The sequence below is a fragment of the Epinephelus moara genome, chromosome 14 (assembly GCF_006386435.1).
Source record: "Epinephelus moara isolate mb chromosome 14, YSFRI_EMoa_1.0, whole genome shotgun sequence".
NCBI lineage: Eukaryota > Metazoa > Chordata > Actinopteri > Perciformes > Serranidae > Epinephelus > Epinephelus moara.
Window position 1 is genome coordinate 25,143,575 of NC_065519.1, and position 24,027 is coordinate 25,167,601.

Here is a 24,027-nt window from a genome sequence, read left to right on the forward strand (position 1 = left end):
TTCTCCCCCTCTCTCTAACTCGCACACTCTCACGTTTTGCTTTAGTTGAACAGTACAACAGGGTTCAATTACTGGGACGACAACAGGAACAGCTGAGTCAGGGTCCTACAAACAAACACACACATGATACAACACAACACACAGATGCAGAGACCCGCTACAGTCATACAGAAGCACAAACCTCTCTCAGTTCTCATCCGGCTTTTTTTTATTTTCCTTTTTAGATTTACCTTGTTGCACTCTGCTGACGGTGTGCGACGGTCAGAGGCTTCAGCTGGACACGCATTTACATGGTCAGTGATTTGCACTTATAAAATATGACATTGTCAGTAATCATTAAATTCTGTGTGGAAGTTGAAGGCTTCTCTGATGCTGTATCCATCCGTCACTTTAACATCCTGGCAGCTGGATCAGCCTCGGCGCGGTGCCAATCCGCCCCAGCTCTAGATTTCATTAAGTTAAATCTGACTTGGGTCCATATTTCTTTGACTTTACAGTAACACTGGATCAACTGCACTCTAGAAGATCTTTAAAATAGCCTCCCAACCTCTATCAAATACTGTATTAATGTGTGATTATACTGATTCTATGTTTTCTAAAATTTTCCTCTGCCAATCAGTGACTAAGGCACTACTCACAGGTTCACAATGAACTGGGTGGCTGCTGACTGGCTTTGGGAAATGTCAGGAGGAGATAGGCTGCATCCAAATGTCACTAATGCGTCAGACACATGACTCTAATCATTTTCTAAACCAAATGTCATATATTGGAAAATAACAATTGAAATGCGGTTATTATTCATAAAGAAACAAATAACAGATCCTTTCCGAACGCTGCACCATTAAGAATAAAACCATCAGTTCTTTTTATCTGGAAAGTATAAAAAGCAGCTGGAATTCTCAACAGAAGACACGAAATTAATCAACAGCATTGAAGGCATCCATTCATTTACAGCCTGAAAAAAACACTTCCCCCTGACACTAATTCTACTAACCTCTGGCATCAAAGCACGCCCACCCACGATTACTATTCTAACAAGTGTCACATCAAATCAAAACAGCTTGAATAATTGATCAATTATGGCTTTATTACCACCCACTCTTTGTTAATCACACAGAACGCCGGGTCAAAGCAGCCTTCGACTTTTATGTTTCATCTGTGTTGTGACGTTGGCACGAGGAGGAAGGCATGATTGATGGGGATTACGGTGTGTCCTCTAGGTCTGTAAAGCTCAATAGCAAATTTCACTGCGACGCTGTGGTGTTACATCAGGACAAAAGAGAAAAAGACAAAATGTATATGAAGCACAAAAAGACGCACTTACACAACCACACACAGAAACACACCTGTGCAGAAAAGGACATGTGTGAATTCAGAAAACATACAGCGGTGCCCTCTATTCAGAAACATGCACGCGCAGATGTGCACCCAAGCAGACACGAACACACACTCGGAACACACACTTTGATAAAAGTCATTCATCTCCCCTCCAAAGACAGGCATGCACCAGCTACCAAATGGAGTCGATGGGTTAATTAAGTCTTGGAGGGGTTTGATATTTTTAGACGTCTAATTAATGAACGCAACGCCAGAGGACAGGCGCAAGCTGTGGTGAGATTTGTTTAATTTGGATTCGCTGATAAACTGGATAGATTGTAGCGTGTCTCCCCGTGAAGATAAAGAAACAGCGCTCGTATTGATTGCTGTGAAAACACACATGGCGTCCCTAAATGGAGTTGAAATATAAGCGCTTGTCAACATGAGGGCTCACCTTCACCCAAAGTTCCCACAAAAGGAAGACGTGGGATTCAGAGGTGACGCCCGCTGCCATGTGCAATTATTCTGCGTGTTTTGATGATTCTGTTGTTTCTAAATAAATGTGCCAGATCCTGTTCTGTTCATCAGCACATTGTAAGGCAATAACGCCAAGCCCTTTGTGAATATGAGCCCAAGTCTGTGGGAGCTGTGTGAAACTTCACAGCTCAAGTGTGAAGATCCATATTTAAAGTCACATTATCAGAACAACAGAACTTTTACTTCCTTTAGCTAATTGGATTTTGCTCAATATAAAACAGGCATGACTTGGGGAAAATTATTTTTACATGTGCTATGACCAAGGTTTCCTCTTATGGCAACAACTCCTTACACATTCTGTACGCCCGAGCTGTTTTCGCACTTTAACTTTGCTAATAATTAACATTGGGGAAATGGCTCACAAGCATCTCATAGCAGGATTGTGCAGACATTGGCATATTAGCTGCGTGCGTATACCTTTACTTTCAGTGCTTTGATCTTTGCTTCTGTAGGAGCTGTGTGTGTGTGTGTGTGTGTGTGTGTGTGTATGTGTGTGCTGGCTAGGCAGGCCTCAGCCAATGCTCCTGCAGTGCAGCAGTGCATTTCATTGATTAACTCTGCGGCTCTATCTATACACAGCACCTCTCCCACTAAGAAACATAAGTCACTGCCATTAAGTTAAGAAACAGAGTGAGATAGACAGATGGACAGGAAGAGAGTGAGACAGAGAGAGAGGGAGAGGCAGAACAGGAAGGAAACAGTGTAGAATTATGGGGAAAAGACTGAGATAGAGAGAAAGAAAAGGAGAGAGTTAGAGATCTCTTAAAGATTCAGTCATTTGTAATCTCACCCACCTGCCTCCAGCCCCTCATTTCCTCCCACAAGACTGCATGGCTACGCTGTGTGTCGGAGCAGGTACTGCTTTATTTTTTTCTCTCTCTCTCTCTTACTAGCCGACTGTTATCCTACCTGACCAAACACCTACCGCACGCCCACCGCCAGCTCTTCATCTCTCGTCTCTCTCTTTCACACATATACGCCCACGTGTGCGACATTTCGTCTGTGTTTGTCTCGTCTCTGTGTTGTTTATTTACTGACACTTAATGCTATCAGATGTTAGCATGGAGGTGTAAATAGACACAGTCGGCGATAAAAGGAGACAGTCATGCACTGGACGGTGTGTGAAAAATTGCATTAAGTGAGCAAATGTCCATAATGTTGTCCGTCTGATTCTGACTGTGTCACTCTAAGCAACAACCAATGCTCCTCCTAAGTCCAGCAGTAATCTAACTTGTGATGATCACCAGAATATCTACTCTCAGTGTGCAAAAAATTATAATAAGACATAGTGCCCCATTTAAATGACTGATAGCACATGATCTTAAGTGGCAAAAATGCATTTAGGGGATGTCCAACTCTTCTTTCGCCTCTTAAACGGCACATAATCCATGCACAAAGTAAAGCACAAGGGACAAAAGAGTTATATTTAGTCCCTTTATTAATTATACGTGTGTGTTAGGCATAACATGGATTTAACCAATCAGAGTGTCAGAGCAGTTTTCTGCTAGGAGTAATGCAGTAACAGCAGCAATGTCACTGCAGCAAACATTGTGGGACAATTACGTAGCAAACGTGTACTTATAAAATTTTAGCTTCTGAATTTAAACAAATAAGTTACGCTGATCCTTGTGTGAATGTGCGCAGCATCTCTCTTAATTGGGGAGTCAGACAGCAGCTCTGCAGCTCTGCTCTCTGCAATGCTCACATTTTAGAGAATGTAATTAATATTTTCCTTAATAATGATATATCATTTCATCCACCCGCATCCCATCTGTGCATCCCTGTGTGTAATAAGCAGAGTGTAAGCGCCTACGTGGGCACATCCTACTATCTGAACAATGCTGCCTTGAAATAGCAGGAAAATAATGCACCATTGACTTCAGACCAGGTTTTTGTTGATCAATGGCCCAATCACTTTCTGCTGCCTCAAAATAGCAGCCTGCTAACAATGCACCTGACCACACCTCATTTTAAGACACGCCCGTGGGTGCACAGATGGGCGCAAATACATTCGCTACTTACATGAAAATGACAACCCATCGATCTGAAACTTGGAATAACACTGAGCTGGGTGTAAGAAAGGGCCCAAACAGTGATGGCTATACTTGGGGATAGTACTGCTTTGAGCTAAATGCTAAATTTAGCATATCGACAGGCCCTAAATGAGAGTGCTAGCATGCTCACATTTATCAGGTTTATCATTGTGTTAGCATGCTAAAGTTTGCATTGGCAGCTTTGCAGCTTGATCAATGATACTAAGACATCCATCACAGCAAACAGAGTTGAATGCAACAGAAGTTGATACAGTAATTAGATCTATTGTGTTTCAAGAGGCTAATTAAAGTTCTTACTAACTTCTTATCACCTCCCCTCCCTTCACCCACATTTAAAACTGACAGCTAAATGCAAAAAGCACTTTCTATGGGTCATCAAAAGTCAAACTAGGAAACATAGAACATCACAACAGAATCAGATTTAGGCAGAGGCTGATCATTCGTTTTGTGTAGCGCTAGTTTTTTTTTCTTTTGTCTGTACAGAACACTACTCAAAAAAAGGACAGAACAAACCAATTCAGTCAAACACATCGAGCCAGTCACCCTTCAAGAGGCCAAGGCAAACCTAAAAAAGAAAAACCATTCAGACAGAAAAAAGGAGAAACCTTGAGGAACAGAAAAAGTACAGCCTACAAAACAAAACATTTCCAGAGGAATCTAACAAGAGTATAACACATAGTTGGGCACATTTTGATGGCAGATAAAAAAGAGGGCATGTGGTTCCCTAATGCTACTACCTACTCTTTGCCTGCCTTGGTTTGCTGCATGATACAAAACCACATTTTTACCCATCTACACATTAGAAATACATCTGCCCTACCTACACATCTCATTATTATTATTTCAGTTGGCCGGGTTGAGGTTTCTCCACAGGCTGATGGTCTCAGAGTGTGGGAGAGAATGTAAAGCTCAGGAGTTTAGGAGGATCTTGGTGTCAAAGACACTTTTTGCTTGGCTCCCATCCGAGGTGTTCCAACCACAACTGACTGGAAGGAGACCCCGGGGCAGACCCACTGGGAACAGACCTCCCAGCGGGCATGGCAGTACATGGAGTTCCCTCAGATTAGCTGGAGGAAAGTGCTGAGGAAAAGCACATCAGGCTAATTTCCAAGTCTAATATCTGACTACAATCCTAATATATTCTGACAGTAACTTGTGATATTTATCTGTCTCTCAATATTGCTTTATTACCTTTTAATTTCAATGTAACAGGGTCAATATTTGTTTGCCTTTCAGTGGTGGTAATTTACAAGTCAAAGCTAAACACTGTCAGTGTAATATTCATAACAAATCCTACGATGACCATCCCTCTAGGTGCATTTCCATGTGTTTCCTGCAATTTGTGTACTAGCACATTGGAGTGGAAATGCAGAAACTTAATCCAATAGAGCACCTTTGGGATGTGGTGGAACGGGAGATTTACATCATGGATGTGCAGCTGACAAATCTGCAGCAACTGTGTGATGTCATCATGTCAATATGGACCAAAATCTCTGAGGAATGATTCCAGCACCTTGTTGAATCTCTGCTGCCAAGAATTAAGGCAAAAGGCAAAAGGGGGTCCAACCCAGTATTAGCAAGGTACCTAATAAAGTGGCAGTGAGTGTATAAACCTCATTCATGCATGTCTTTTTTCGCTGATGTTTCTTATCCTATTTATCTGTTAACTTCTATTTTGACTTAAGTTTTAAAAAATGATATGGTCTGTTTTCCACCAACTCCTGAGAAAATTTTTTTTTTATCTCTTTCACCAGCTGCTGTGGCTTTGTCTGTCTGCTGCCTGGTGCTGGGAAGATACCACACAGTTGGATATAAGAGACTTTTTTTTCTGGAAATGGCTGCCTGCTGGAGAGAGCTGTTTAAACTGTACCATACAGAAAACTATAAACAAACATAACAGATGGAACAGGACACGCTGAAAAAAGAAATACCAAATCAAAGCCAAAACAATAATGGCCAGGGATCCCTATTTAACACATCTACATATTATCCAAATTCAGACCATAAGACACTCCAAGGCAGGTCCAACTGTGCACAAAATGTCTTATAAAGTGAAGAATTCTTGAAAATGCGACTAATGCAGAACATATTGGTATAAGCCCTACAAAAATTAGGATGCTATAATAACTGGCCAATTTTATTGATTTGGACTGGGAGAGCTGTAGCACAGGCAGAAAGGATAAGAGAGAATGTGCTTAATAATTGACAATTAAATATGAGCAGATGCTCACTGACACGTTGGTAACCACAAAGCCATGCTGTCGCCCCAGGCCACAGATGAGTTAGCCTACATTTAGTAACAAACTGCTGTCTGATCCTGCGGGTTCCTGCGACAAAATCTTACTAAGTAGTGCTTCATGACCTGATAGCTATCTGGGAAGCCCTTAATAAAAAAGTTAGGGAACCCCTGTGCATGTAGGTGGTGTTACTGTAGCTTTCAGTCACAGTGCCAGTTTTGTTTCTGCTGCTTTGCACTTCCCTTTTGTAATTTAAGCCTTTCTGCCTCTCAAGCTCCACCTTTGGCAAGCCAACATGGCAATTAATTGGCTTATTAAATCCCTCCGCAATGCCCTATCAGCAAAACTATCAAAGACTAATCCTGCCTTTGTACTACAGTACTGTATGCAGGGAGAGAACAGAGCAGCGTTTGCTGGAGCAGCTGACTTAATCAGGGCTGAGAGTTGTCAGTAAGACAAAGTTATTGTGCTGTGAAGTTACGGGCCGGGTGCAGGGAAGGTGGGGGAGGCATGGAGTACAGCTGTTGCTGCAGTCCAGGTGCATTTGCATGTCTAATTTGGAGAGTGCGTGAGCAAGGGAGAGATGGCTGCACACAAACCTATATTTACAAATTGCTGAATTTGAAATTCATCCAGGTGAGCCTGTCACCAACAACTGAGGAATGTTTTGCCACAGTCACCCCCTTTCATTAATATCCAGCTCACAGTTAAACCCTGAAATCTCTGTGTATGTGTGTGTGTATGTGTGTGTCTTGTGGAAGGTTAATTGGGGCTAATTTGTGAAATGACTTAGCCTGAGACAGAGAGCGATGGCGAATGCCAGGTCTGATCCTGCAACATTTGTCATTTCAGAGAAAGAGCAGCCAATATCAATCTATCTCTGTCTTCCCCAATGTCCAGTTAATCGATCTCTCGTACATACACATGCGCTACCTCACTCACACACACCTGCTGCATGCACACAGATTAACATACAGACGCTTCAGCGAGACGACTTCTGCATATCTTTCCATTTGCCGTCTCATACTTTTACAACGCTTCAGAAGTTTTTCATTCCCTCCGTCATCAACCAAGGACGCAAACAAGGTGACTCGCACATCATCAAACCATCTGGTGTGCGATAAATAGAAAAAAGCCCCCCCCACACACACACATACACTCTCACTCACACATGGACAGACACTCAGTACACACACACACTCTCCCAGAATACAGTTTATATTGTTACAGTGCAGACAGTTGTGGGTAATCCCAATTCAGCAGCAGCAGGAAGTGAAAACTTTGCAATGTGACCCCTCTGTGTGAGCAAAGTATCATTCCTGACTATTGGCTCGATCTCTTGGCCTGACTGCTCCTGGTGATGAGCAACAGCAGGAGCCGAGGGGAGCAAAAACAGCCATCTCTTTTGCCGTTTATTCCCCTCTGCTTCCTGGAGTATCTCAATGCATTCACAGAGGCACAGACCTCAGCGGTTATGTATCTTCAACTTTCTCTCCCCTTTCTCCTTCGAAACATCTCAAAGCTCCCTGAGAGGGCATTGATTCTCCTCCGGGGAGGGAAGATGTGTCACCCTGCACGGATTGGATTGATAACGCTGGGCTAAATATAGCCCTGCGGCAGGAAGGAGGAGAGGGGGATATTTTTAGAAGTGTTTATAGTGCTGCGACTCGGACACTACCTCAGCTGAATGACCAAATGGAAGTAAGGAAGGGGAGGGGGGGCACTAAACACTGAGACTCTCTCATTGAGAGATTACTGCACTTAGTGGGATTGTAAAAAATTTGAGTGGATGAGTGCACTGCCTGTCCGGTTCAAAATGATCATCAGTTATGTTTAAAAATACCCTAGTCAAAATTAGTCCTCTTAAACATTTTCTGTTGACGTAAGCTTAGACTGAGTGGCTTCTTTGGCTCCATTGGCTGATTTGAGTAATGTATTGGCTTTCCATTTACAACAGTCTCTAATCCATGCAACATACTCTCTGCTTAGAGCTCTGAGTCTCCTAGTCTTCCCTCCCCAATGTGCTGAAGTGCTCACATTATTTTGGCTGCAGGCGGTACTTACATGATGCTATCAGAAATCACATTGTTGTATATTGAACAGTGTTGTTAAAGAATCTATTTCTCCCTGCTTTTGCAATTTGAGATTTATAAGCATGCTTTCTTTTCATTTTTCTCCTTCATATAGCCTCCAGCATGCATATAAAACCTGCGAGACACTTCTGTGTAAAGTGCTGACTCACTCTGAATTGATCCCTGCGGTGGTATGGGGTCTCCCGTAGAGCTGATCATGGGCCTGAGCTAACTGCTAACCTTTTCTGAGGCCTGAAACCCATGCAAAATCGAAGCAACAATGCGGTAAAAAAAAAATCAACATTGATCTCTGGTCTTTTATTCTCACATTGTGGACTCTTCCCCTCCAGCACAGATCATTTAGGGAGCTAATTGATTTATCCTGCTGTGCTAGTCCCTTCTGCCGCCAGCCACATGCTGAGCCATAGGACAGGTTCACATTGTAATATCCACGGTGGCTGTGAACAAAACACTGTCTTTTAGATCAATTGGGAATCCAGCTGAGATGAGCAACTTTTCTCCCTTGTCTATGCGCCGCCGATGCCTGTGGAAAAAGATTGCTTTGTGTAGTACAATACAGACTTTAGTTTGGGGACCGATGTTTTTCTCTGTGCTGCAGTGCCTCAGGTTCTTATGAATTTTACATCACGGTGAATGGACGCTCAATCACTGTAGTGACTGAGAGATAAAAATGAATGTTTTTATCATCTCCTCAATTGCTTGCCGCTATCAAATCACCATCTTCCCCTCTCACCGATAACCCTCCAAAAAATACCCATCATCATCTCACCATCCACACATCTGTGCATTCAAATAAACTAAATCTATTTATCAGTCTGTGAATTTCAAAAATCAAGTGGCATCATCAAGTAATATGCGAGCATGTTTTTATCATCAGTAAAATTAGCAGCTGTAGAGTTTAACGGTAAATGTACAAAATTTGCGTACACATGGGTACCATCCATAGATTGTATAATAAAGATGGATGACAGACAGCTCCCTAAATGTGACGAGTAGGAACAGCTGCACCAGCTACGTAACTTGCCCGCCACCAGTCCACAATCAGCCCCCTTTGTTCCTTGGTCTGGAACCAGAAGCCCTGAAAAAAATTCTAAGTTAGCATTTAGCTAGCTATAACATGTTCGGTTAAAAGAGAGGTGGGTAAGGTTAAGACTAGGGTAAAGGTAAGAAAGGTACATCTGATTACTTATAATGTAAATTATCAAGGTCTATCAAGTGGGTTTGTCTTGTACTGGTGGTGGGCGCGGTTTGTAGAGGTGCTTCATGTAGGCTTTAAACGTAATGTGGCGGCAGCTTTACACATCTCAAAAGTGAAGCCAAAACACCTCAATTGCCCCCTGATGACTGGCTGCAGTACAGGTCATAAACCCCGCCCCTTAATGTTAGTGTATGGGACGAAACAAAAAATTTCATTTCAAATATAAAAGCAAAGATAGTTTCTATCATTTTAGGTATTTGTTATCATGTTGATGAATGTTTAAGTGTTCGTTTTCTTAAGTTTGGTTTGAATTAGCTATTTGATGCTATGACAATAAAGTTTGACGTCATGATTGACTTTGGCTCCAAATGACATCACCAGTGCAAGATGGCAGTGGATGTATCCAGGATATTTGCCTATTTTGCCACTTTGGGTGACACCCACAATGGGAGACAGTGGAGCTCTTTGAGAGACACAACCCCACTGACATATATCAAAATAAACCAAACTCACCTGTAGATAGTGGCAGGGCCTGAGGTTGGGCTTGAGGTCAGTGGGCGTCATGGGCTTCTCCAGGTTGAGTGAGGACTTCCTGTAGGCCTCCTTGGCTTGGCTGACCGTTAGCGTTGACCAGGAGCTCCTCTTCATGAACTTTCCCTCTGGTGCCATGCTTATGCTCTCGCAGGCCGAGCACTTGACATCGTTGTTACTCTTGGAGGTCTTTAGCGACACGTCTCCAGCCAGGTGGCCGTGCATCGAGTCAGGGTAGCAGTGGCTGATGTGGTCCACAGGATGCCGTGACATGACGCTGGGCGTCCTGTACGTGCTGTCACTATCCAGGTTGTCATCCGAACTCCACCAACCTCCTGAGCGCTGCTTACCGCTGCCGTCAGATTTACGTTCTTTGCTCTTGCTGCGTTTGCTGTGTTTGTGGTGGCCTTGGTGGTGGTGATGGTGGTGGTGTGAGCTGTCCCGGTGCGAGTCGCTTTTGGTACCATTCATCTTGGAGGAACCTTCTAGAGAGTGCGACTTTGTGAAGAGCTTCTGTACCGAGTGGACTAAGTGGCGTATTCGCCCAGGGCTTTCATTGCGCTGCTCTGTGGTCGTGGTTGTGGTGGAGGTGCGTTGGTATTGCAGCGTGTGGAAGCCATCCCGGTGCAGTGGCATTTGCTTTTCAAATTGGTCCAGGAGGTTTGCTGGGATTCGGTTCATTTTGCCACTGCCCCCATGTGACGATGAGCCACCGTCATCTCGGGAATCCCTGCCGCCGGAAGTGTTGCCACCGCTGTCCCGTGAAGCGCTGCCGTAGTGCATGCGGGGGAAAGTGCTACTAGAGATGGAGTGGTCGGTGGCCGACATGGACACCGGTATCACCATGCACTCAGAGTGGATGGAACTCCGCGGGGAGCAGCGATGGTGACCCTCAAGGGGGCAGCTCTCTGTGGGGCTGAGGAGGTAGGAGGGGGGCCGCGAGTTGCCATGGTGGAGGTGATGGTCCAGGGAATGGTCACAATCAACCAGGCCGCAGGTGTGGGCTGAGGTGGGAGAGGTAAGCTGGAGCTGGGCAGGGCGGCCGCCAGAGAGACCCTTCATGTTCCTGGGTGGAGGGGAGTAGCTGTCCTCATCGAAGTACTGCGAGGGCGACCATGAATACTGCTGGTCTGAAAGAGAAAGAGAGAGAGAATTTTAGATCACATGGGTGAAAAAAAGCACTTTCCCAGAAAAAGAAATGCATATCACACTTAATGATGAGGGGGGAAAAAGCCTAGTACCAAATGACAAGTCCTCGAACAGGTTGGTCATTATCCACCATTCTCTCTTCACATCCACTTCAACTACAAAGGACACAAAAAACTCAAAAAGTAGCACATCCGAAATGTGAAAGTGAAATCAACAAAATCTCAGCTGTCCTATTTTTCCCCTTCCATTCAGGTCTGTGATGGCACACTGCTCGAGAGAGACAGGTAAAAAAGAAAGAATGAAAGGAAGAGAGAGGCAGGCGACAGGTAGGAGCCAGCACTGCCATTTATCCAATGCAAAGTGAAATAATAGCCTATCACTCCGCGGTGCTGGTGTCATTCGTCAAAGCCCTGAGGAGAACGCTGTGAGGCGTACGGCCAGATAGGCGTCCTTGGGAGACGATCACCAAATGCACCCTCCCTTCTCTCTCTGTTGGCCATGTAGCCTTAGATTAAAACCCAATTCTGTTTGATCGGTCACCAAGGGCAGATGTCCCAGCGCTCTATTGCAATGTATTAAACTGAATCAGACGATAGGTTTATTTTATCTTTATGCCTCACCACTGTCTGCTGTCACTATAATTACAATGTCCTCCCTTTGAATCACGTCAGGACGATGGGGGTTAATATTCCACAGGGGACAGTAAGCATGCTATATGTCATGAATGGCCCTCTGAATAATAATACTGATCATCTGCAACAAACATAGATCCTGAGAACAATCGAAATGCCTTCAAATGAATACTTATTTCAGTTTATGAGGTTTAATCTAGCTAATTAGTGCCAGTCTGCCGTCTGCATTCGTCTTTTCCTTATTACCTGCTTCTCCATGAAAATCTGCTTAGCCCTAGCCATAGTTCAAAGTTATCTGCACATTGTCTTGTGAAATAGGAAATAAACAAACAAAGAATATCTAAGCTCACTTGCCTGCCAATGATACGCCTCATAAACATGTGCACTTTCACTCTCACGGTAACCCCATAAAATGAAGGAGAGTTTTTATGAGATGGCATGGTAGGAGAGAGAGGAAGACAGGAGTTTTAGGCCAAATTATAGCACTTCTATCTATAGCAAGTCTATTAATGTATTGACAAATCAATCAATTCTTAAAATATCATTATAAACTTAATCCTCATATATTGACACATATAGCGTGAATAAAAGGACCAGCAGGGCTTTGAGAACCCTGGTGGCTGTGGAGGAAAAACACCTTGACAAGCTTGTGGCTACCCAGGCAGTTCTCATTCACTGTTTCTACTTATACCTGTGAAAAGTAATGCACTATAATTCCTATATCATCCACATAATTGTGAGCCAGGAGGCTGTGATCATGTGACTCGTGCTGCAGGCTGACGTCCCTCACATGACGGGAGCAAAGAAAGAAGTCAGGTTACGTAGTATAAAGAACGACAAAGCTACATCCAACCTAGATTTCTTTTCCTAAACCTGACCTAGCTGGTAGGGGTGCTAATTCGTAAAATATCATATGAACCATTGTATGTGGATACGTAGGGCTGCACAAGTAATTCTTACTTATCCTTCCTTATCATTATCAGGGCAACACAGCTGTCCTTCCCAGAGACTCTGTTTGCGTTAAACAGCTCCTTCTTTCTGTTTAAAGGTCAAGAATATAGGACTTAGTGCCATCTAGTGGCCGAACCAACTGACACTTCTCCAATGTGCCAAGTGAAGAGAACTATGGTGGCCAATGTAAAAACACAAAAATGCATGACTGCAAATGGCCCTATCTAGAGCCAGTGTTTAGTTTGTCCATTCTGGGCTACTGTAGAAACATGGTGGACTCCATTAAAGAGGACCTGCTTCATATGCAGATCTAAACCACTGTTGCTTAGGCAAGAAAAAAAGATTCTTATTCAGGTGATTATGCACTCATGAAAACATAATTATATGAATATTATATTCCATTTCTGCTAATATATTCCCCTTAAATCCTACACACTGGACCTTTAAAATATTTTCTAGCACCATCATGGCACACTATAGACACCATGCACAGTTTAAAAAAGGATCACAATGGATGCAGTAGAGCATGAGATATCAACATTTGTATTCCATGTACGTTTTTGTCAAAACTTGGCCACATTACCCACAATACAACTCAACTGCTGACACTTTGATCAGAGATTTGGGTGTCTTATGTTAGTAGTGGCTATTGTAGAACTGAGCCGCTAGCCTAAAGCTAGAAATGAGAAGTCTGCAAAGGTCTTGTAAGCTCACTTCTTTCTAACTCCACGTCTTCAGATTTTTTTAATTTCAAAATTGCAGTCCTGAGCCCCAACCAGGGCTGACTCAGGTGACATCACAAGAGGCCATTAATCAGACTGGAGCCACAAAAGGTTGTATACAACTTTTTTCCACATATGAAAAAGTACTCCCAAACAGATTTTGATGTGTAAAATCAGTGGAGTCTCCCTTTGAATGTTAGGCCATAAAATGTGAAATGAGAAAAATTTAGTAGGTCATTTTAATTAACCTGACCAGGAAAGACCAGTCACTCCCAGGGCTCTTAATTTCAATTTCCTTTTGCTGATGGACAATGGACAATGTGTGGAATGTTAAAGATTTCAGCCTTTGGACAAAACTATAAAATGAAAGGAAAAAGGCTCTAATAAGAGACGAAATTGCAAACAGGAGTTGGAGATATGGGTAAAATCCTTTTTTCATTTATAAAATACAGTGCTTATGGAGGAAATAATCAGACAGAAATCTTTCTGTAGTCCTGCAAATTAAATACCTGACAAACCATGGTTACTTCATCACATTAATGGAAAAATCATACATCATTGCCATAGTTACATTACTCACAGGAACCAAATGACGTGGAAATTTATGTTGTGTCACTCTTTATCGTATATCCCTCAACCCCTCTGGCAACTACCCAGCAACTACTCAATAATTAAGTTAAAACAGATTTTATTTATTGGATACTTCTATATTTGAATACAACTGTCTAAGCCTCACACACTGAAAATCCTCTGGGTCTTGTCTCTGCGCCCTCAAGATGTTTGTCACTGGGTATATTGGGGGATTTTCCTCTTTTTAAAAAAAAAATGTAAATAGCTCTAACAAAGTCTCATATCCACAAATCCGAAAACCCGACCAAGATCACGAGAATGACTTACTGTGCTGTTAGTGAATTGTGACTAAGGGTGGATGTTCCTTTTCATCTTTCAAAGTGGATCAGATTTATTCCATTCAAACTTATTTTTAATGAGGTCTAAGATCTCAACCCCTGAGGTGCAGCCTTGCTCTTCTGCTGCCGCCGTCCTCCATCTGTCGAGATGAAAACAAATTCTCGTTGTTTACCAGTCTTACATGAGAACGTCTAACTTGGCAGCCTGATGCAAAATTAATCCAGGCTACGCTAAGCATGCATAAGAAGAAAAAAAAAGGATAGGACGTTTTTTCCTCAGAAGGGACTGTTTTTGTAAGACTGCACATCACAGAGCTGGAAATGCCTATTAAAACATTACTACAGAGTTCAACAGGCTAAATCAGGTGAACGTGCTTGGCCTTAGTCAGCCCAGTTCACTGCCTGCTTGTAATTGCAGCACAAGGATGACGGTGCATTATTGATTGATGTGATGCTACATTTCTGTCTGAAGTTATGTCACTGTCTTACTCCAAGGCCTTTCTCTGACGGCTGACTATTCCTTGAGGTATCTCGGGGAGCTGCACTGAATAAATTATCTACTGGCAGAGTTATGGCATTTCCTGGGATTATACGACAGATGACAGACTCATCCGCCCTTCGTATCTCTTTCTCCTTATTCCCACCTCTTCCTCTGCTGATACAGAATTTAAGTTTTGCTACAGGAAAGAAGAAAAAAAACTAGAGACACATGATTCAAGAAGCAAGTCCTACAAAACATTTCGAAGGTTATTTAATATTTACACGAGGCGGCTTGAGGGAAAGCAGCTCTCTCTGAGTGAGTGTGCATCCTTCTGGCAAGTGCTCTGCAAACAGGGAGACAAGTATCTGTGACATCTGTGGACAGGGAGAGGGCTTGTTGTTTTTACACTGATACCAGCACCTGCCATCACATTATCGGCTTCCTGGCAAGAGTGCCAACTGCTAAGATGGACTGCAGTGATGGAGGTGAATTTAGAAACTGGATGGCAATTAAATTTCAGAACAATATACGGTGGTAAGACAGCATTATCTTTGAATGTCAGGCGATCATGCTTTTAATTGTTTAGTGGGTAATGGTAATGATTATGCAGATGAGGACAAAGAAGAATATCTCTGTTCGATGTCAATTCACCAGACACGCAGATGTTTTTACTGCAGAGACAAGAAGTCTTTCTGTGATAAGGAGACATTTTCCTAGAAAAAATAAACCAATCACATTCAACTTAAAGCCCCAAACACACCAAACCGACAACAAACAACTAATGAAGAAGAAGGCCAACTGTTGCAGCGCCTCGCATCGCCTGTGTCTTGGCTAAAAAGTTGCACCTGAACACACCACAAAAACCAGAGCCAACGGCCAGCTAGCACATATGTGCTGTGCCTATGCGAGATGAAACACTCCATGCCAGCAGGCAGCAGTAGACTGACTGACAGGATGGATTCAAGATGCTAGCCAGCTAGCACAGTAACAACACAACCTGGTGTTTAAAGAACAAAGCATATTTATTGTGCGCTAGCAAACTACACCACAAACAATTAGAAACTGTGCAAACAAGCTTATGGCTAAAAAAGGTAAACTTATCCAATATAATAAGTTTGTTTTGATGTCATGCCCACTTGACTTTAGCCATTTGTTTACCTTCCTCACTTCCGTTTCTCCTTTCATGGACTGAGCCAAACTGCCAATCAGAGTGATTTCATTCACAGGTGGGTTCTGCTGTTTCTGACGCAGATTCAACATGCTGAATTCGCCGAAAAAATGCTGACGAAGGCAGACACAGCCAATGGTGCGGGTCACACCACGAAATATAGGGTGACGGAAGCTCACCCATGGCCTGACATTGACCTACAGACAACCATCGGCTTGGTGTGTCAGAGACCTGACACTTGGCAGATTCTGCAATCATTCAGTTGTGTCTGATTTGACACCTGAACGACCATCCAGCTTTGCAATGTTGTCAAAGCTCGACTTGACGGTGATAAACACACCTTACATCTGACACTAGTTGTGGAGGGAAGGGATTCAGAGGAAGAGGCTCATTTATTAAGGGCTTCTGTTTTGTGCTGCTGCTCCGCCCGCATGCAGTGTGTGAGTAAAGGTCGTTTTGCTCCTCTTAACACATTAGCATTTAAATAGCATTATATCTGCACTGAGTATCACTGACAGCTCCCACTCTTCCACTGGCTCAGACCTTAACTGGAGTTGAAAACAAAGTTAAAAGATAATAAAGCACTGGACTAGACTGAGAGATCAAAGGCATGCGACCTTCAGACTTGGCAGTGGTTAGCATGGTGGCTAGCCGCAGCACTATTTAAGAGAGGATTAAGATAAAGGCGACTGTGAGGAAGAGTCCTGATGTTGAGGCAACACATGAGAGACTTGTGATGGCAGCCGTTTAATGTTTTGCATCAGTCAAAGAATCTGTCATTTCTGAGTTATCTGGCATCAAACACTTCAAACTGCTTCAGTACTTTAATTGTTGTATTGGTTGTATTTTTGCCGCCTGTAGAGAATGTGTACACTTCTGAAATTTTAAAAAGATGAGAAAAATCCAAACAACTTGAAAACATGTGCCAAGTTCATTTCAATCCTACATACTTTGAATTTCAGTGACAAATTCTCCACAGTGTAACAAATGTCAAAGACAGGGAAAAACCTTTTATGGTATTTTAGAAGCATTAACCAAAATGGTTTACACGTTGCCAGAACAGCCTTGTCCAGCTATTAAAGCAGCATCCCTTCCAACTGGCCAGAGGAAAGTCACACCCCTTATTTTCCGAGCAAAACAAATCGATAGAGCAGCTTTCTTATCTATCTCCCAAAGGTTAAATGCAGTCTCCCTAGAATTCTGGCCTTTCTTTAGAAAATCAAAGGAAGGGGAATTGTGTCCTCAGCCCTCGGGGCAAATCAGCAATGGGCAGAGCTATTAGATTGGAGAAAGAGGCAATGGACAAAGAGGCAAAGCAGCAAATCTGTCAGCTTTGCAAGCCTCATGATATCCACCGTAGCAGCTCTGATGAAAATAAGGCCCCAGCTTACAGCTTTGGCAGATATCCTGCTCACTTGTCCGTCCAAGTGACAGCACAGGACGATTCATACACACATTTCAAGTGTGGAGTGTGAGCTGAGACTGAACCCACGGCATTTTAATTGCTAATGCAATATTCAACTAACTGAGCTGTTTCAAACTGCCACAGCAATTGGGAGCCAATCACTTGTCGCTGATATTTTTACTCATAGACCATCTGTCTCTGGCCGAGCATGACGCCTAAAATGAAAGAAAAAAAAAAGGAGTGTTCCTTTCATGTTTGCTGCTATGACTAGCACCTGATGCTGAGACATGAGATGAGAAAGAAAGAGTCTGTTATATTACTGTGTGCTGACTCAGCGCTGCATGTGTCGCATGTGGACAAGGTTGCTCATGCAGTTACACGATGGGGGAGGACCTGTTCTTACAACCGGCCTTAGATCAAACTGGGAATTCATGCTGCGATGATTTAGAGTGGAACCAGTGTGACTGAATTTATACCATAAGAATGACTAACACATGCTAGAAAAGACCAGCAGTATACACACTCTGTGACATACCAAGTATCACACTGCTTTGGAGTCTATGATGAACTGTGTCACCTGTGTTGAAACAATGACACATTACACAACACAAACAGTCACTGTTTATCTGCGTTTCTCACAGCCGGAACCAAACTGTCACAGTGACTGTAGTTCATGCTGCTTTTATTGTGAAAACATCTAACGAAGCCCTTGTTCAGACTCTCAGCTCAGATCCATTTTTGGCATATTCAGATTGTATCCAGATTGATTAAAAAAAATCTGGACAGCAAAAAAACACATGAAGTGCAATTATTGCAAATTGGATCAAAACCACATTTGAAGGTGGTTTGAAATCTCTACAGATGCATCTCTGTCCAACCGCTCTGTCCACTCAAATCGGACTTAAAAGTCTCTTTTGCGTTGCAATGCTACAAACAACGACAATGTCAAATCCAGAGTGATGCCAGTGCTGAGTAGAATCCATGCTGCTACTTGCAGAGCGTCATGGAAGGCAACGTGGAGAACAACAATCTGTGGACAGACGCCAGAATAAATCGTCTGGTGGCACCTTGGGGGAAGGCATCTGCACAGGCAAACCTGGAAGGAACTTCTTTGTTGAAAGCCGACGTAGTTACTGACACCTGCAGCCCATGCAAATAGGTTGGTGATGTCTGGGCACACAAATTCGCACACACACAGGCAAATAAAAGTGGAGACAGTCTGTCTTAAAGATCTGTTTCGAGAAACAAATCAGATTTGCCTGCAGTCTGAACGAAGCCTAAATGTCCCGTTGCATAAAGAGAGACGTCACTGATAAGTGCTCTTCCAGAAAAGTGTGCATATCCAAGAAGATGCACTGGGGGTGCATATGGGGAATTGAGACCCTTGTATTTACTGGGAACTCTGGCCAAAATCTACAACTATTTCCTGGGAAGATACCTGCAGGAAAAACAGTTGTTTAGCTTGCTTGTGCCTGTGTTACCATCCAAAAGACAATCCTATATCGACGATCCTAGATTATATATATATATATATATATATATATGTATATATATATATATATATAAAAAGTGATGGAGGTTGGTGCAAAATGTGTACATAAAAAAATGCAGGCTGTTCAAGTGGCAGTCCTCCACCCACCTAATCAGAGTGCAGAGCAACACTGAACAGGTGGATGAGTGAATGCATAAAACGCTACAACAAAATGCTCAAGAATAATGTTGCTATGCTTTAAACCACCGAAACAACAAGCTGATTCGCCAGAGATTTGGCTCCCCTGCGACTGCCACATCAAATGATATACTTGGGTTAGACTGTAAAGATGGTCTGACGGTTGCGTACAACCACTTGGACATATCATAACTGGAAAGAGGATAACAAACTATTCCGTGTGGTTAGAATTACAATTGCAATTTTTCAATTTCAAAGATAATGTACTAATATGCTAATATGAAAGAAAAATATGTGCATGTTTGGCTTGTTGCGCTGTAGCCTCTGGCGGCTCCTGTTGCACCAAGCTGCATGTGGCTATGCCTACACACCTGAGAGTGCTGTCTGGATGTGACAGATGGCAGCGAGAGAGACCCCCCCGCCACCCCCACCCTCTCCAGCAATCAAAGCCCACACCCTACTATCTTTCTCCCAGCAGGGTGGAGGTTTGCCTGAGAGCACAGAGGGATAGATTAGAGCAGGGAGAAGCTAGCGGAGGTAAGTGGGTACTGTCTCCCAAGCTACTGTAAACAACAATAATGATTGAGACAGTTTGTGTATGGCTGTATGTTTTTGGAAAATCTGGGGAGATAACAGGTACAGGAAATGATACTGATACAGAAACTACAGCAGCAGATATGCATATTCCTGTAAACCCCCCTAAAGAGCTCTGCACACAAGTCTATCAGCCTCGGCACTAATCTCTTCAAAAATGATTAGGGCTATTGGCAGGCTGTCCCAACAAACGTAAAATGGCAATTTCTCTTCTCTAACACCCAATTTCACCTACGAAGTGGCGAGCTGAAAGCAGCCATAGTATTTAGCTGCAGAGAGATTATGGTGGCCAGATAAGAAGAAGCCGCTGAACGTCTGAATACTTATCGTGAGCCCGCTAATGATGAAGTGTGTTATCTGTGCTGCGCTCAGCGCTCCTCCTCAGCCCCCCGCCCCCCTCTCTGCCAGTCAAAGTGGGGGACAGAACGATAGGTGGCAGAAAGAAATTTAACAAAGTGTCAGGATCAGCGTTCCTTGTTCCTCCCACAATGACAATACTTGAGGCTTTTGTGCCTCCCAACTTTCTGGCTCCTCTTTTGTATTTTGGAATTGAACACACAAGACTGCATTATTAATGCTTACACAGAAAACGTAAAGCCCGTCTCATATTCAACGGCGGTAATTCCATCCCACACAACATCTCAACAGTAGTAGCAGTGCCAAATTGTCTTGCTATCTTTGTATCATTTCTCATTCAAGCAACGATCTCCTCAATCTAAATCTTTTCAAAGCCCCCATTTCATTTACAACAGCCACAGAAATTGACTTGGAGTCCAACAATGCCCCCTGCGCAAACTCTTGCCAAGTGTGGTAGATTGCATGGGCTTGCATTTACATGGTGGAATCATAAATCCAGCGCAGCTATCCAGCTATGAATAAATCATGCTGAATGTGAAATTCTGCCACAGGAAAAGCCCTGTGAATGTGTGCGTGTGTGTGTGTGTGTGGAGAGAGAGAAAGAGAGTAAGTCACATCTTATGTAACAGCCAGCACTGCATTCCCAGGCAACTTGTTAGAGGAAGCCTCAGAACTGTTCCTGGTTGCTGTGGCAACACGCTCTGAAGTTCGCATCCTTTGCTGTCTTTGCAGCCACAGAGGAGTCCAAGACAAAATGAGAGATAATTTGATATTGTCACACTGTTGTTATTTGCAGGGGTGACGTAAAATAATAAACACACATGTCAAAGGCAGCCTATTAAAAATCCCATGTTTTTAATGCTCAAGTCAGCAGCAGGTTCATCGTTGTATGAACTATTCAGGACCTGGCAGACGGGAAGGTCCACGCCAGTCCTCAGTCCCCAGAGACAATCCCATCACGGAACTGATTTTAAAAACACTACAGGTCCCCTGAGCCCTGCAGGCATCCACACTCCTCTGCCTGAAGAAGACAATTGAAATCCTTTCCCCTCTAATGTAATTTTCCTCTCTGCAGACCCCGGCAGCCCAGAGAGCGGACGGTGGGGGCCGGCCATAATGACTTTTTGGAGATGGAAGTGATACCGACAGTCCAGTTCAGATCCTTGTCTCTCATTCGCCTCTGTTCTCCAAAGTCAGCCGGAACATTAGAGGCCCAAAGTCAATCAGTGCGTTAAATGATTCGCTGTGATGCTAATCTGGACAAAATCTGATCAGAAAAAATTAAGTGCACCGACAGCATTTGAGGGTGGAAAACAATTAGTACTGATAGAGTGCTATGCAAAGTTTTAATTACCATAAGAATCACATGCACTGACTGGAAGGATTCAATTACTCAAATACCGAACCTGGCTGCCACACAAAACCTTCACGGGCGACAGCATCGCTCACACTGTGAGCACGCAGACACCCACGAACACCACATGTTGATTTGGATGGAGGAAGGTTGCATGTTGCTCTGGGGACTGAAGGTGAACCTGGACACATCTGACAGTAAAATGTAATTAGTCTAAGTGCCTGTCGTAGTGTTTTACTGGCCTAATTTCACAGCAGTGGAATGGAGGAAGTGCTATTGACAGTGCCCTGGGTGCTCTCTAAATGCATCATACAAAAACTATTTACCATCCAAAGCTGCAGCAGCCAAACAGCAGATATAACCACTCCACACAGTTGTACTTATAAACTTGTTGAGCGATGTGCTGCAAACAGCTGCCACTATTATCCCTGAAGTGACCGTGCAGCATGTGTTGTTACTGCTACATAACATCCTACTGATTATGTTAAATGTTGACAATTTAAGATACTTTAAGGGCTGCAACTTGGCAGGGTGGGGGGTTTGAACCCAGGGTGGGGGAGCCTCTCTGTACGTTTGCATTTTCTCCCTGTGTCAGCGTGGGTTTTCTCCGGATAGTCCGGCTTCCTCCCCCACAGTCCAAAGAAATGCAGGTTAATTGGGGACTCTAAATTATCCATAGGTGTGAATGTGAGTGTGAATGGTTTTCTGTCTCTATATGTCAGCCCTGTGATAGTCTGACGACCTGTCCAGGGTGTACCCTGCCTCTCGCCCAATGTCAGATGGGATAAGCTCCAGCCCCCCGTGACCCTCAAGAGGATAAGCGGTTACGGAAAATGAATGAAAAATGAATGAAAGACCTGCAGGACCACCGACAATCTCAGACGACATTGCTGTTTTTCAGAGGCTGTAGCAAGATGAGGCTAAAGTGAAGGTACTGCTATGAGTCTACTGGTACAAAGCATATCATGCTGTTTTGGGAAGGGGTTTAAATAACACTCCTTAGTCAACATTTTGGCAAGGAAAAAACCTGGCACGGCCAAGAGTCCTTTGACCCCTTGACTCAAGCCATCTGAATTACAATGGATTCTATGAGTTCCCACGAGTCTCCCCTTTACAGTCATGCCCACTTTATGCTAGTCCCATGCCAGTGTTTTGCATACAGTATAAATGTGTTATTTTTGCCTCGTGAATTTTGATATTTCTGCATATGGGATCCCTAAACAGTACTGGAATGGCATAAATTGGGTATGACTGGAACTTTATTTATGTGTCATGATGTTAAAAAAAAAATTACCATCACCGTTTTTAATGACCTATTTTGACCTCAAGGTTAAAGAGCCTCATGACAGCCACAAACTAGTGACCTGGACCTATCCAAGGATGCATGGTTTTAAATGGATATTGACAGTGAGGGGGGTTCTCAGCAGTTTCCAGAACAGAAGTGATGGCCATCCAATCACTATAAATAGCAGTTTTTACAGAAATCTCCAAATGTAAAATGCTTTTGATACCAAATTACAGCACAGATTTATACGGTGCTCCTAAAAGTCTTGGTGTCTTCATAAATTCATTATTTAGTCATAAAAATGGCAAAAAAAATACTGAAAGAAGTCCATCACAAGTTCCCAAAACCCAAGATGATGTGTTAAAGTTTTTTCTGACCAACAGTCCAAAACCCAAACATGATTAGTTTACTATCATAGAAGACAAAGAAAACAAGAAAAAAATTACATTTGACAAGCTGGCATGAGGAAATATTCTGCATTTGTGTGATATTTATAGAATGACTTAAACTATTTATTGATTATTAAAATCGTTGCTAATATAGTGTTGTTCAAACTTTAGAATTTTTTTTCCAAAGTATTTTATTTAGTCTTCAATTTTAATAACAAAACATGAAACAACAACAAAAAAAAAAAAGGTTGGGAAAAAAAGAAACAATCAGAGGTCAGCAGGAAATCATTGTAGAGAGATCACAGAGCCTGGATAAGAAGCACAGGTCAGGGGGAACACAACTAGTTCAGAGCACCAAAATACACAGCAGAGAGCTTTAGCAGCATTAGAATTTTAAAAGTAATTTTGTAGGCACTTGTAACATCATAAGCTGTGTATGATTATGCTTGAATAACATAAAGAAAGACATAAATGATCATGAAAAAACTGAAGTTATAGTATGTGTAAAGAATACAATCAGAATAATTTGAAATGAATTCTGTTTCTTTGCATTCACCCCAATGGATCTTGTCTGGCAGATTTCAGCCTATAAAACACCTCCTAAAAGTACAAGCTGACGCCCAAAATGACCCACAGTAATGAGAAGACTGCCAGTCAATAAAAAAACCAAGAGTGGTCCAGAATTTACCTTTGTGAGATGAGGAAGACTTCAGCCCAAAAGGTCACAGAACACTGAGCTGTCTTACTTTTTGTATTTTGACAACCTTGATGCCAATTTATATACAATGCCTTAAATAACTTCTAAATCCTATCTGAAGGCTGCAGTGCAAAGTGTTAATTAGATAAGGACACTATTACGGTGGCCCTGAAAGGTCACAGCACTGCAACTTAAGAAAACACATGCAAAAAGACAAAACACAAGCAAATTGAGAAAACATTTTCATCAATTTGACAACACGTGCGCAGCATTTAGAAAACGCGCTGCAAAGACCACAA

The 24,027-nt window shown here is 42.9% G+C and overlaps 1 protein-coding gene across 1 annotated transcript in view; it reads right to left on the bottom strand.

Annotated features, from left to right (window-relative positions):
* Positions 1-24,027, bottom strand: part of dlgap2a (discs, large (Drosophila) homolog-associated protein 2a) — a 209,739-nt gene that overhangs the window by 53,294 nt on the left and 132,418 nt on the right. The window contains exons 5-7 of the mRNA XM_050061182.1: positions 19,687-19,715; positions 18,086-18,101; positions 9,950-11,097 (exon numbers count right to left, since the gene is read on the bottom strand). Coding sequence (XP_049917139.1) covers positions 9,950-11,097; positions 18,086-18,101; positions 19,687-19,715 — 1,193 coding nt within the window. The remainder of the gene's footprint in view (positions 1-9,949; positions 11,098-18,085; positions 18,102-19,686; positions 19,716-24,027) is intronic.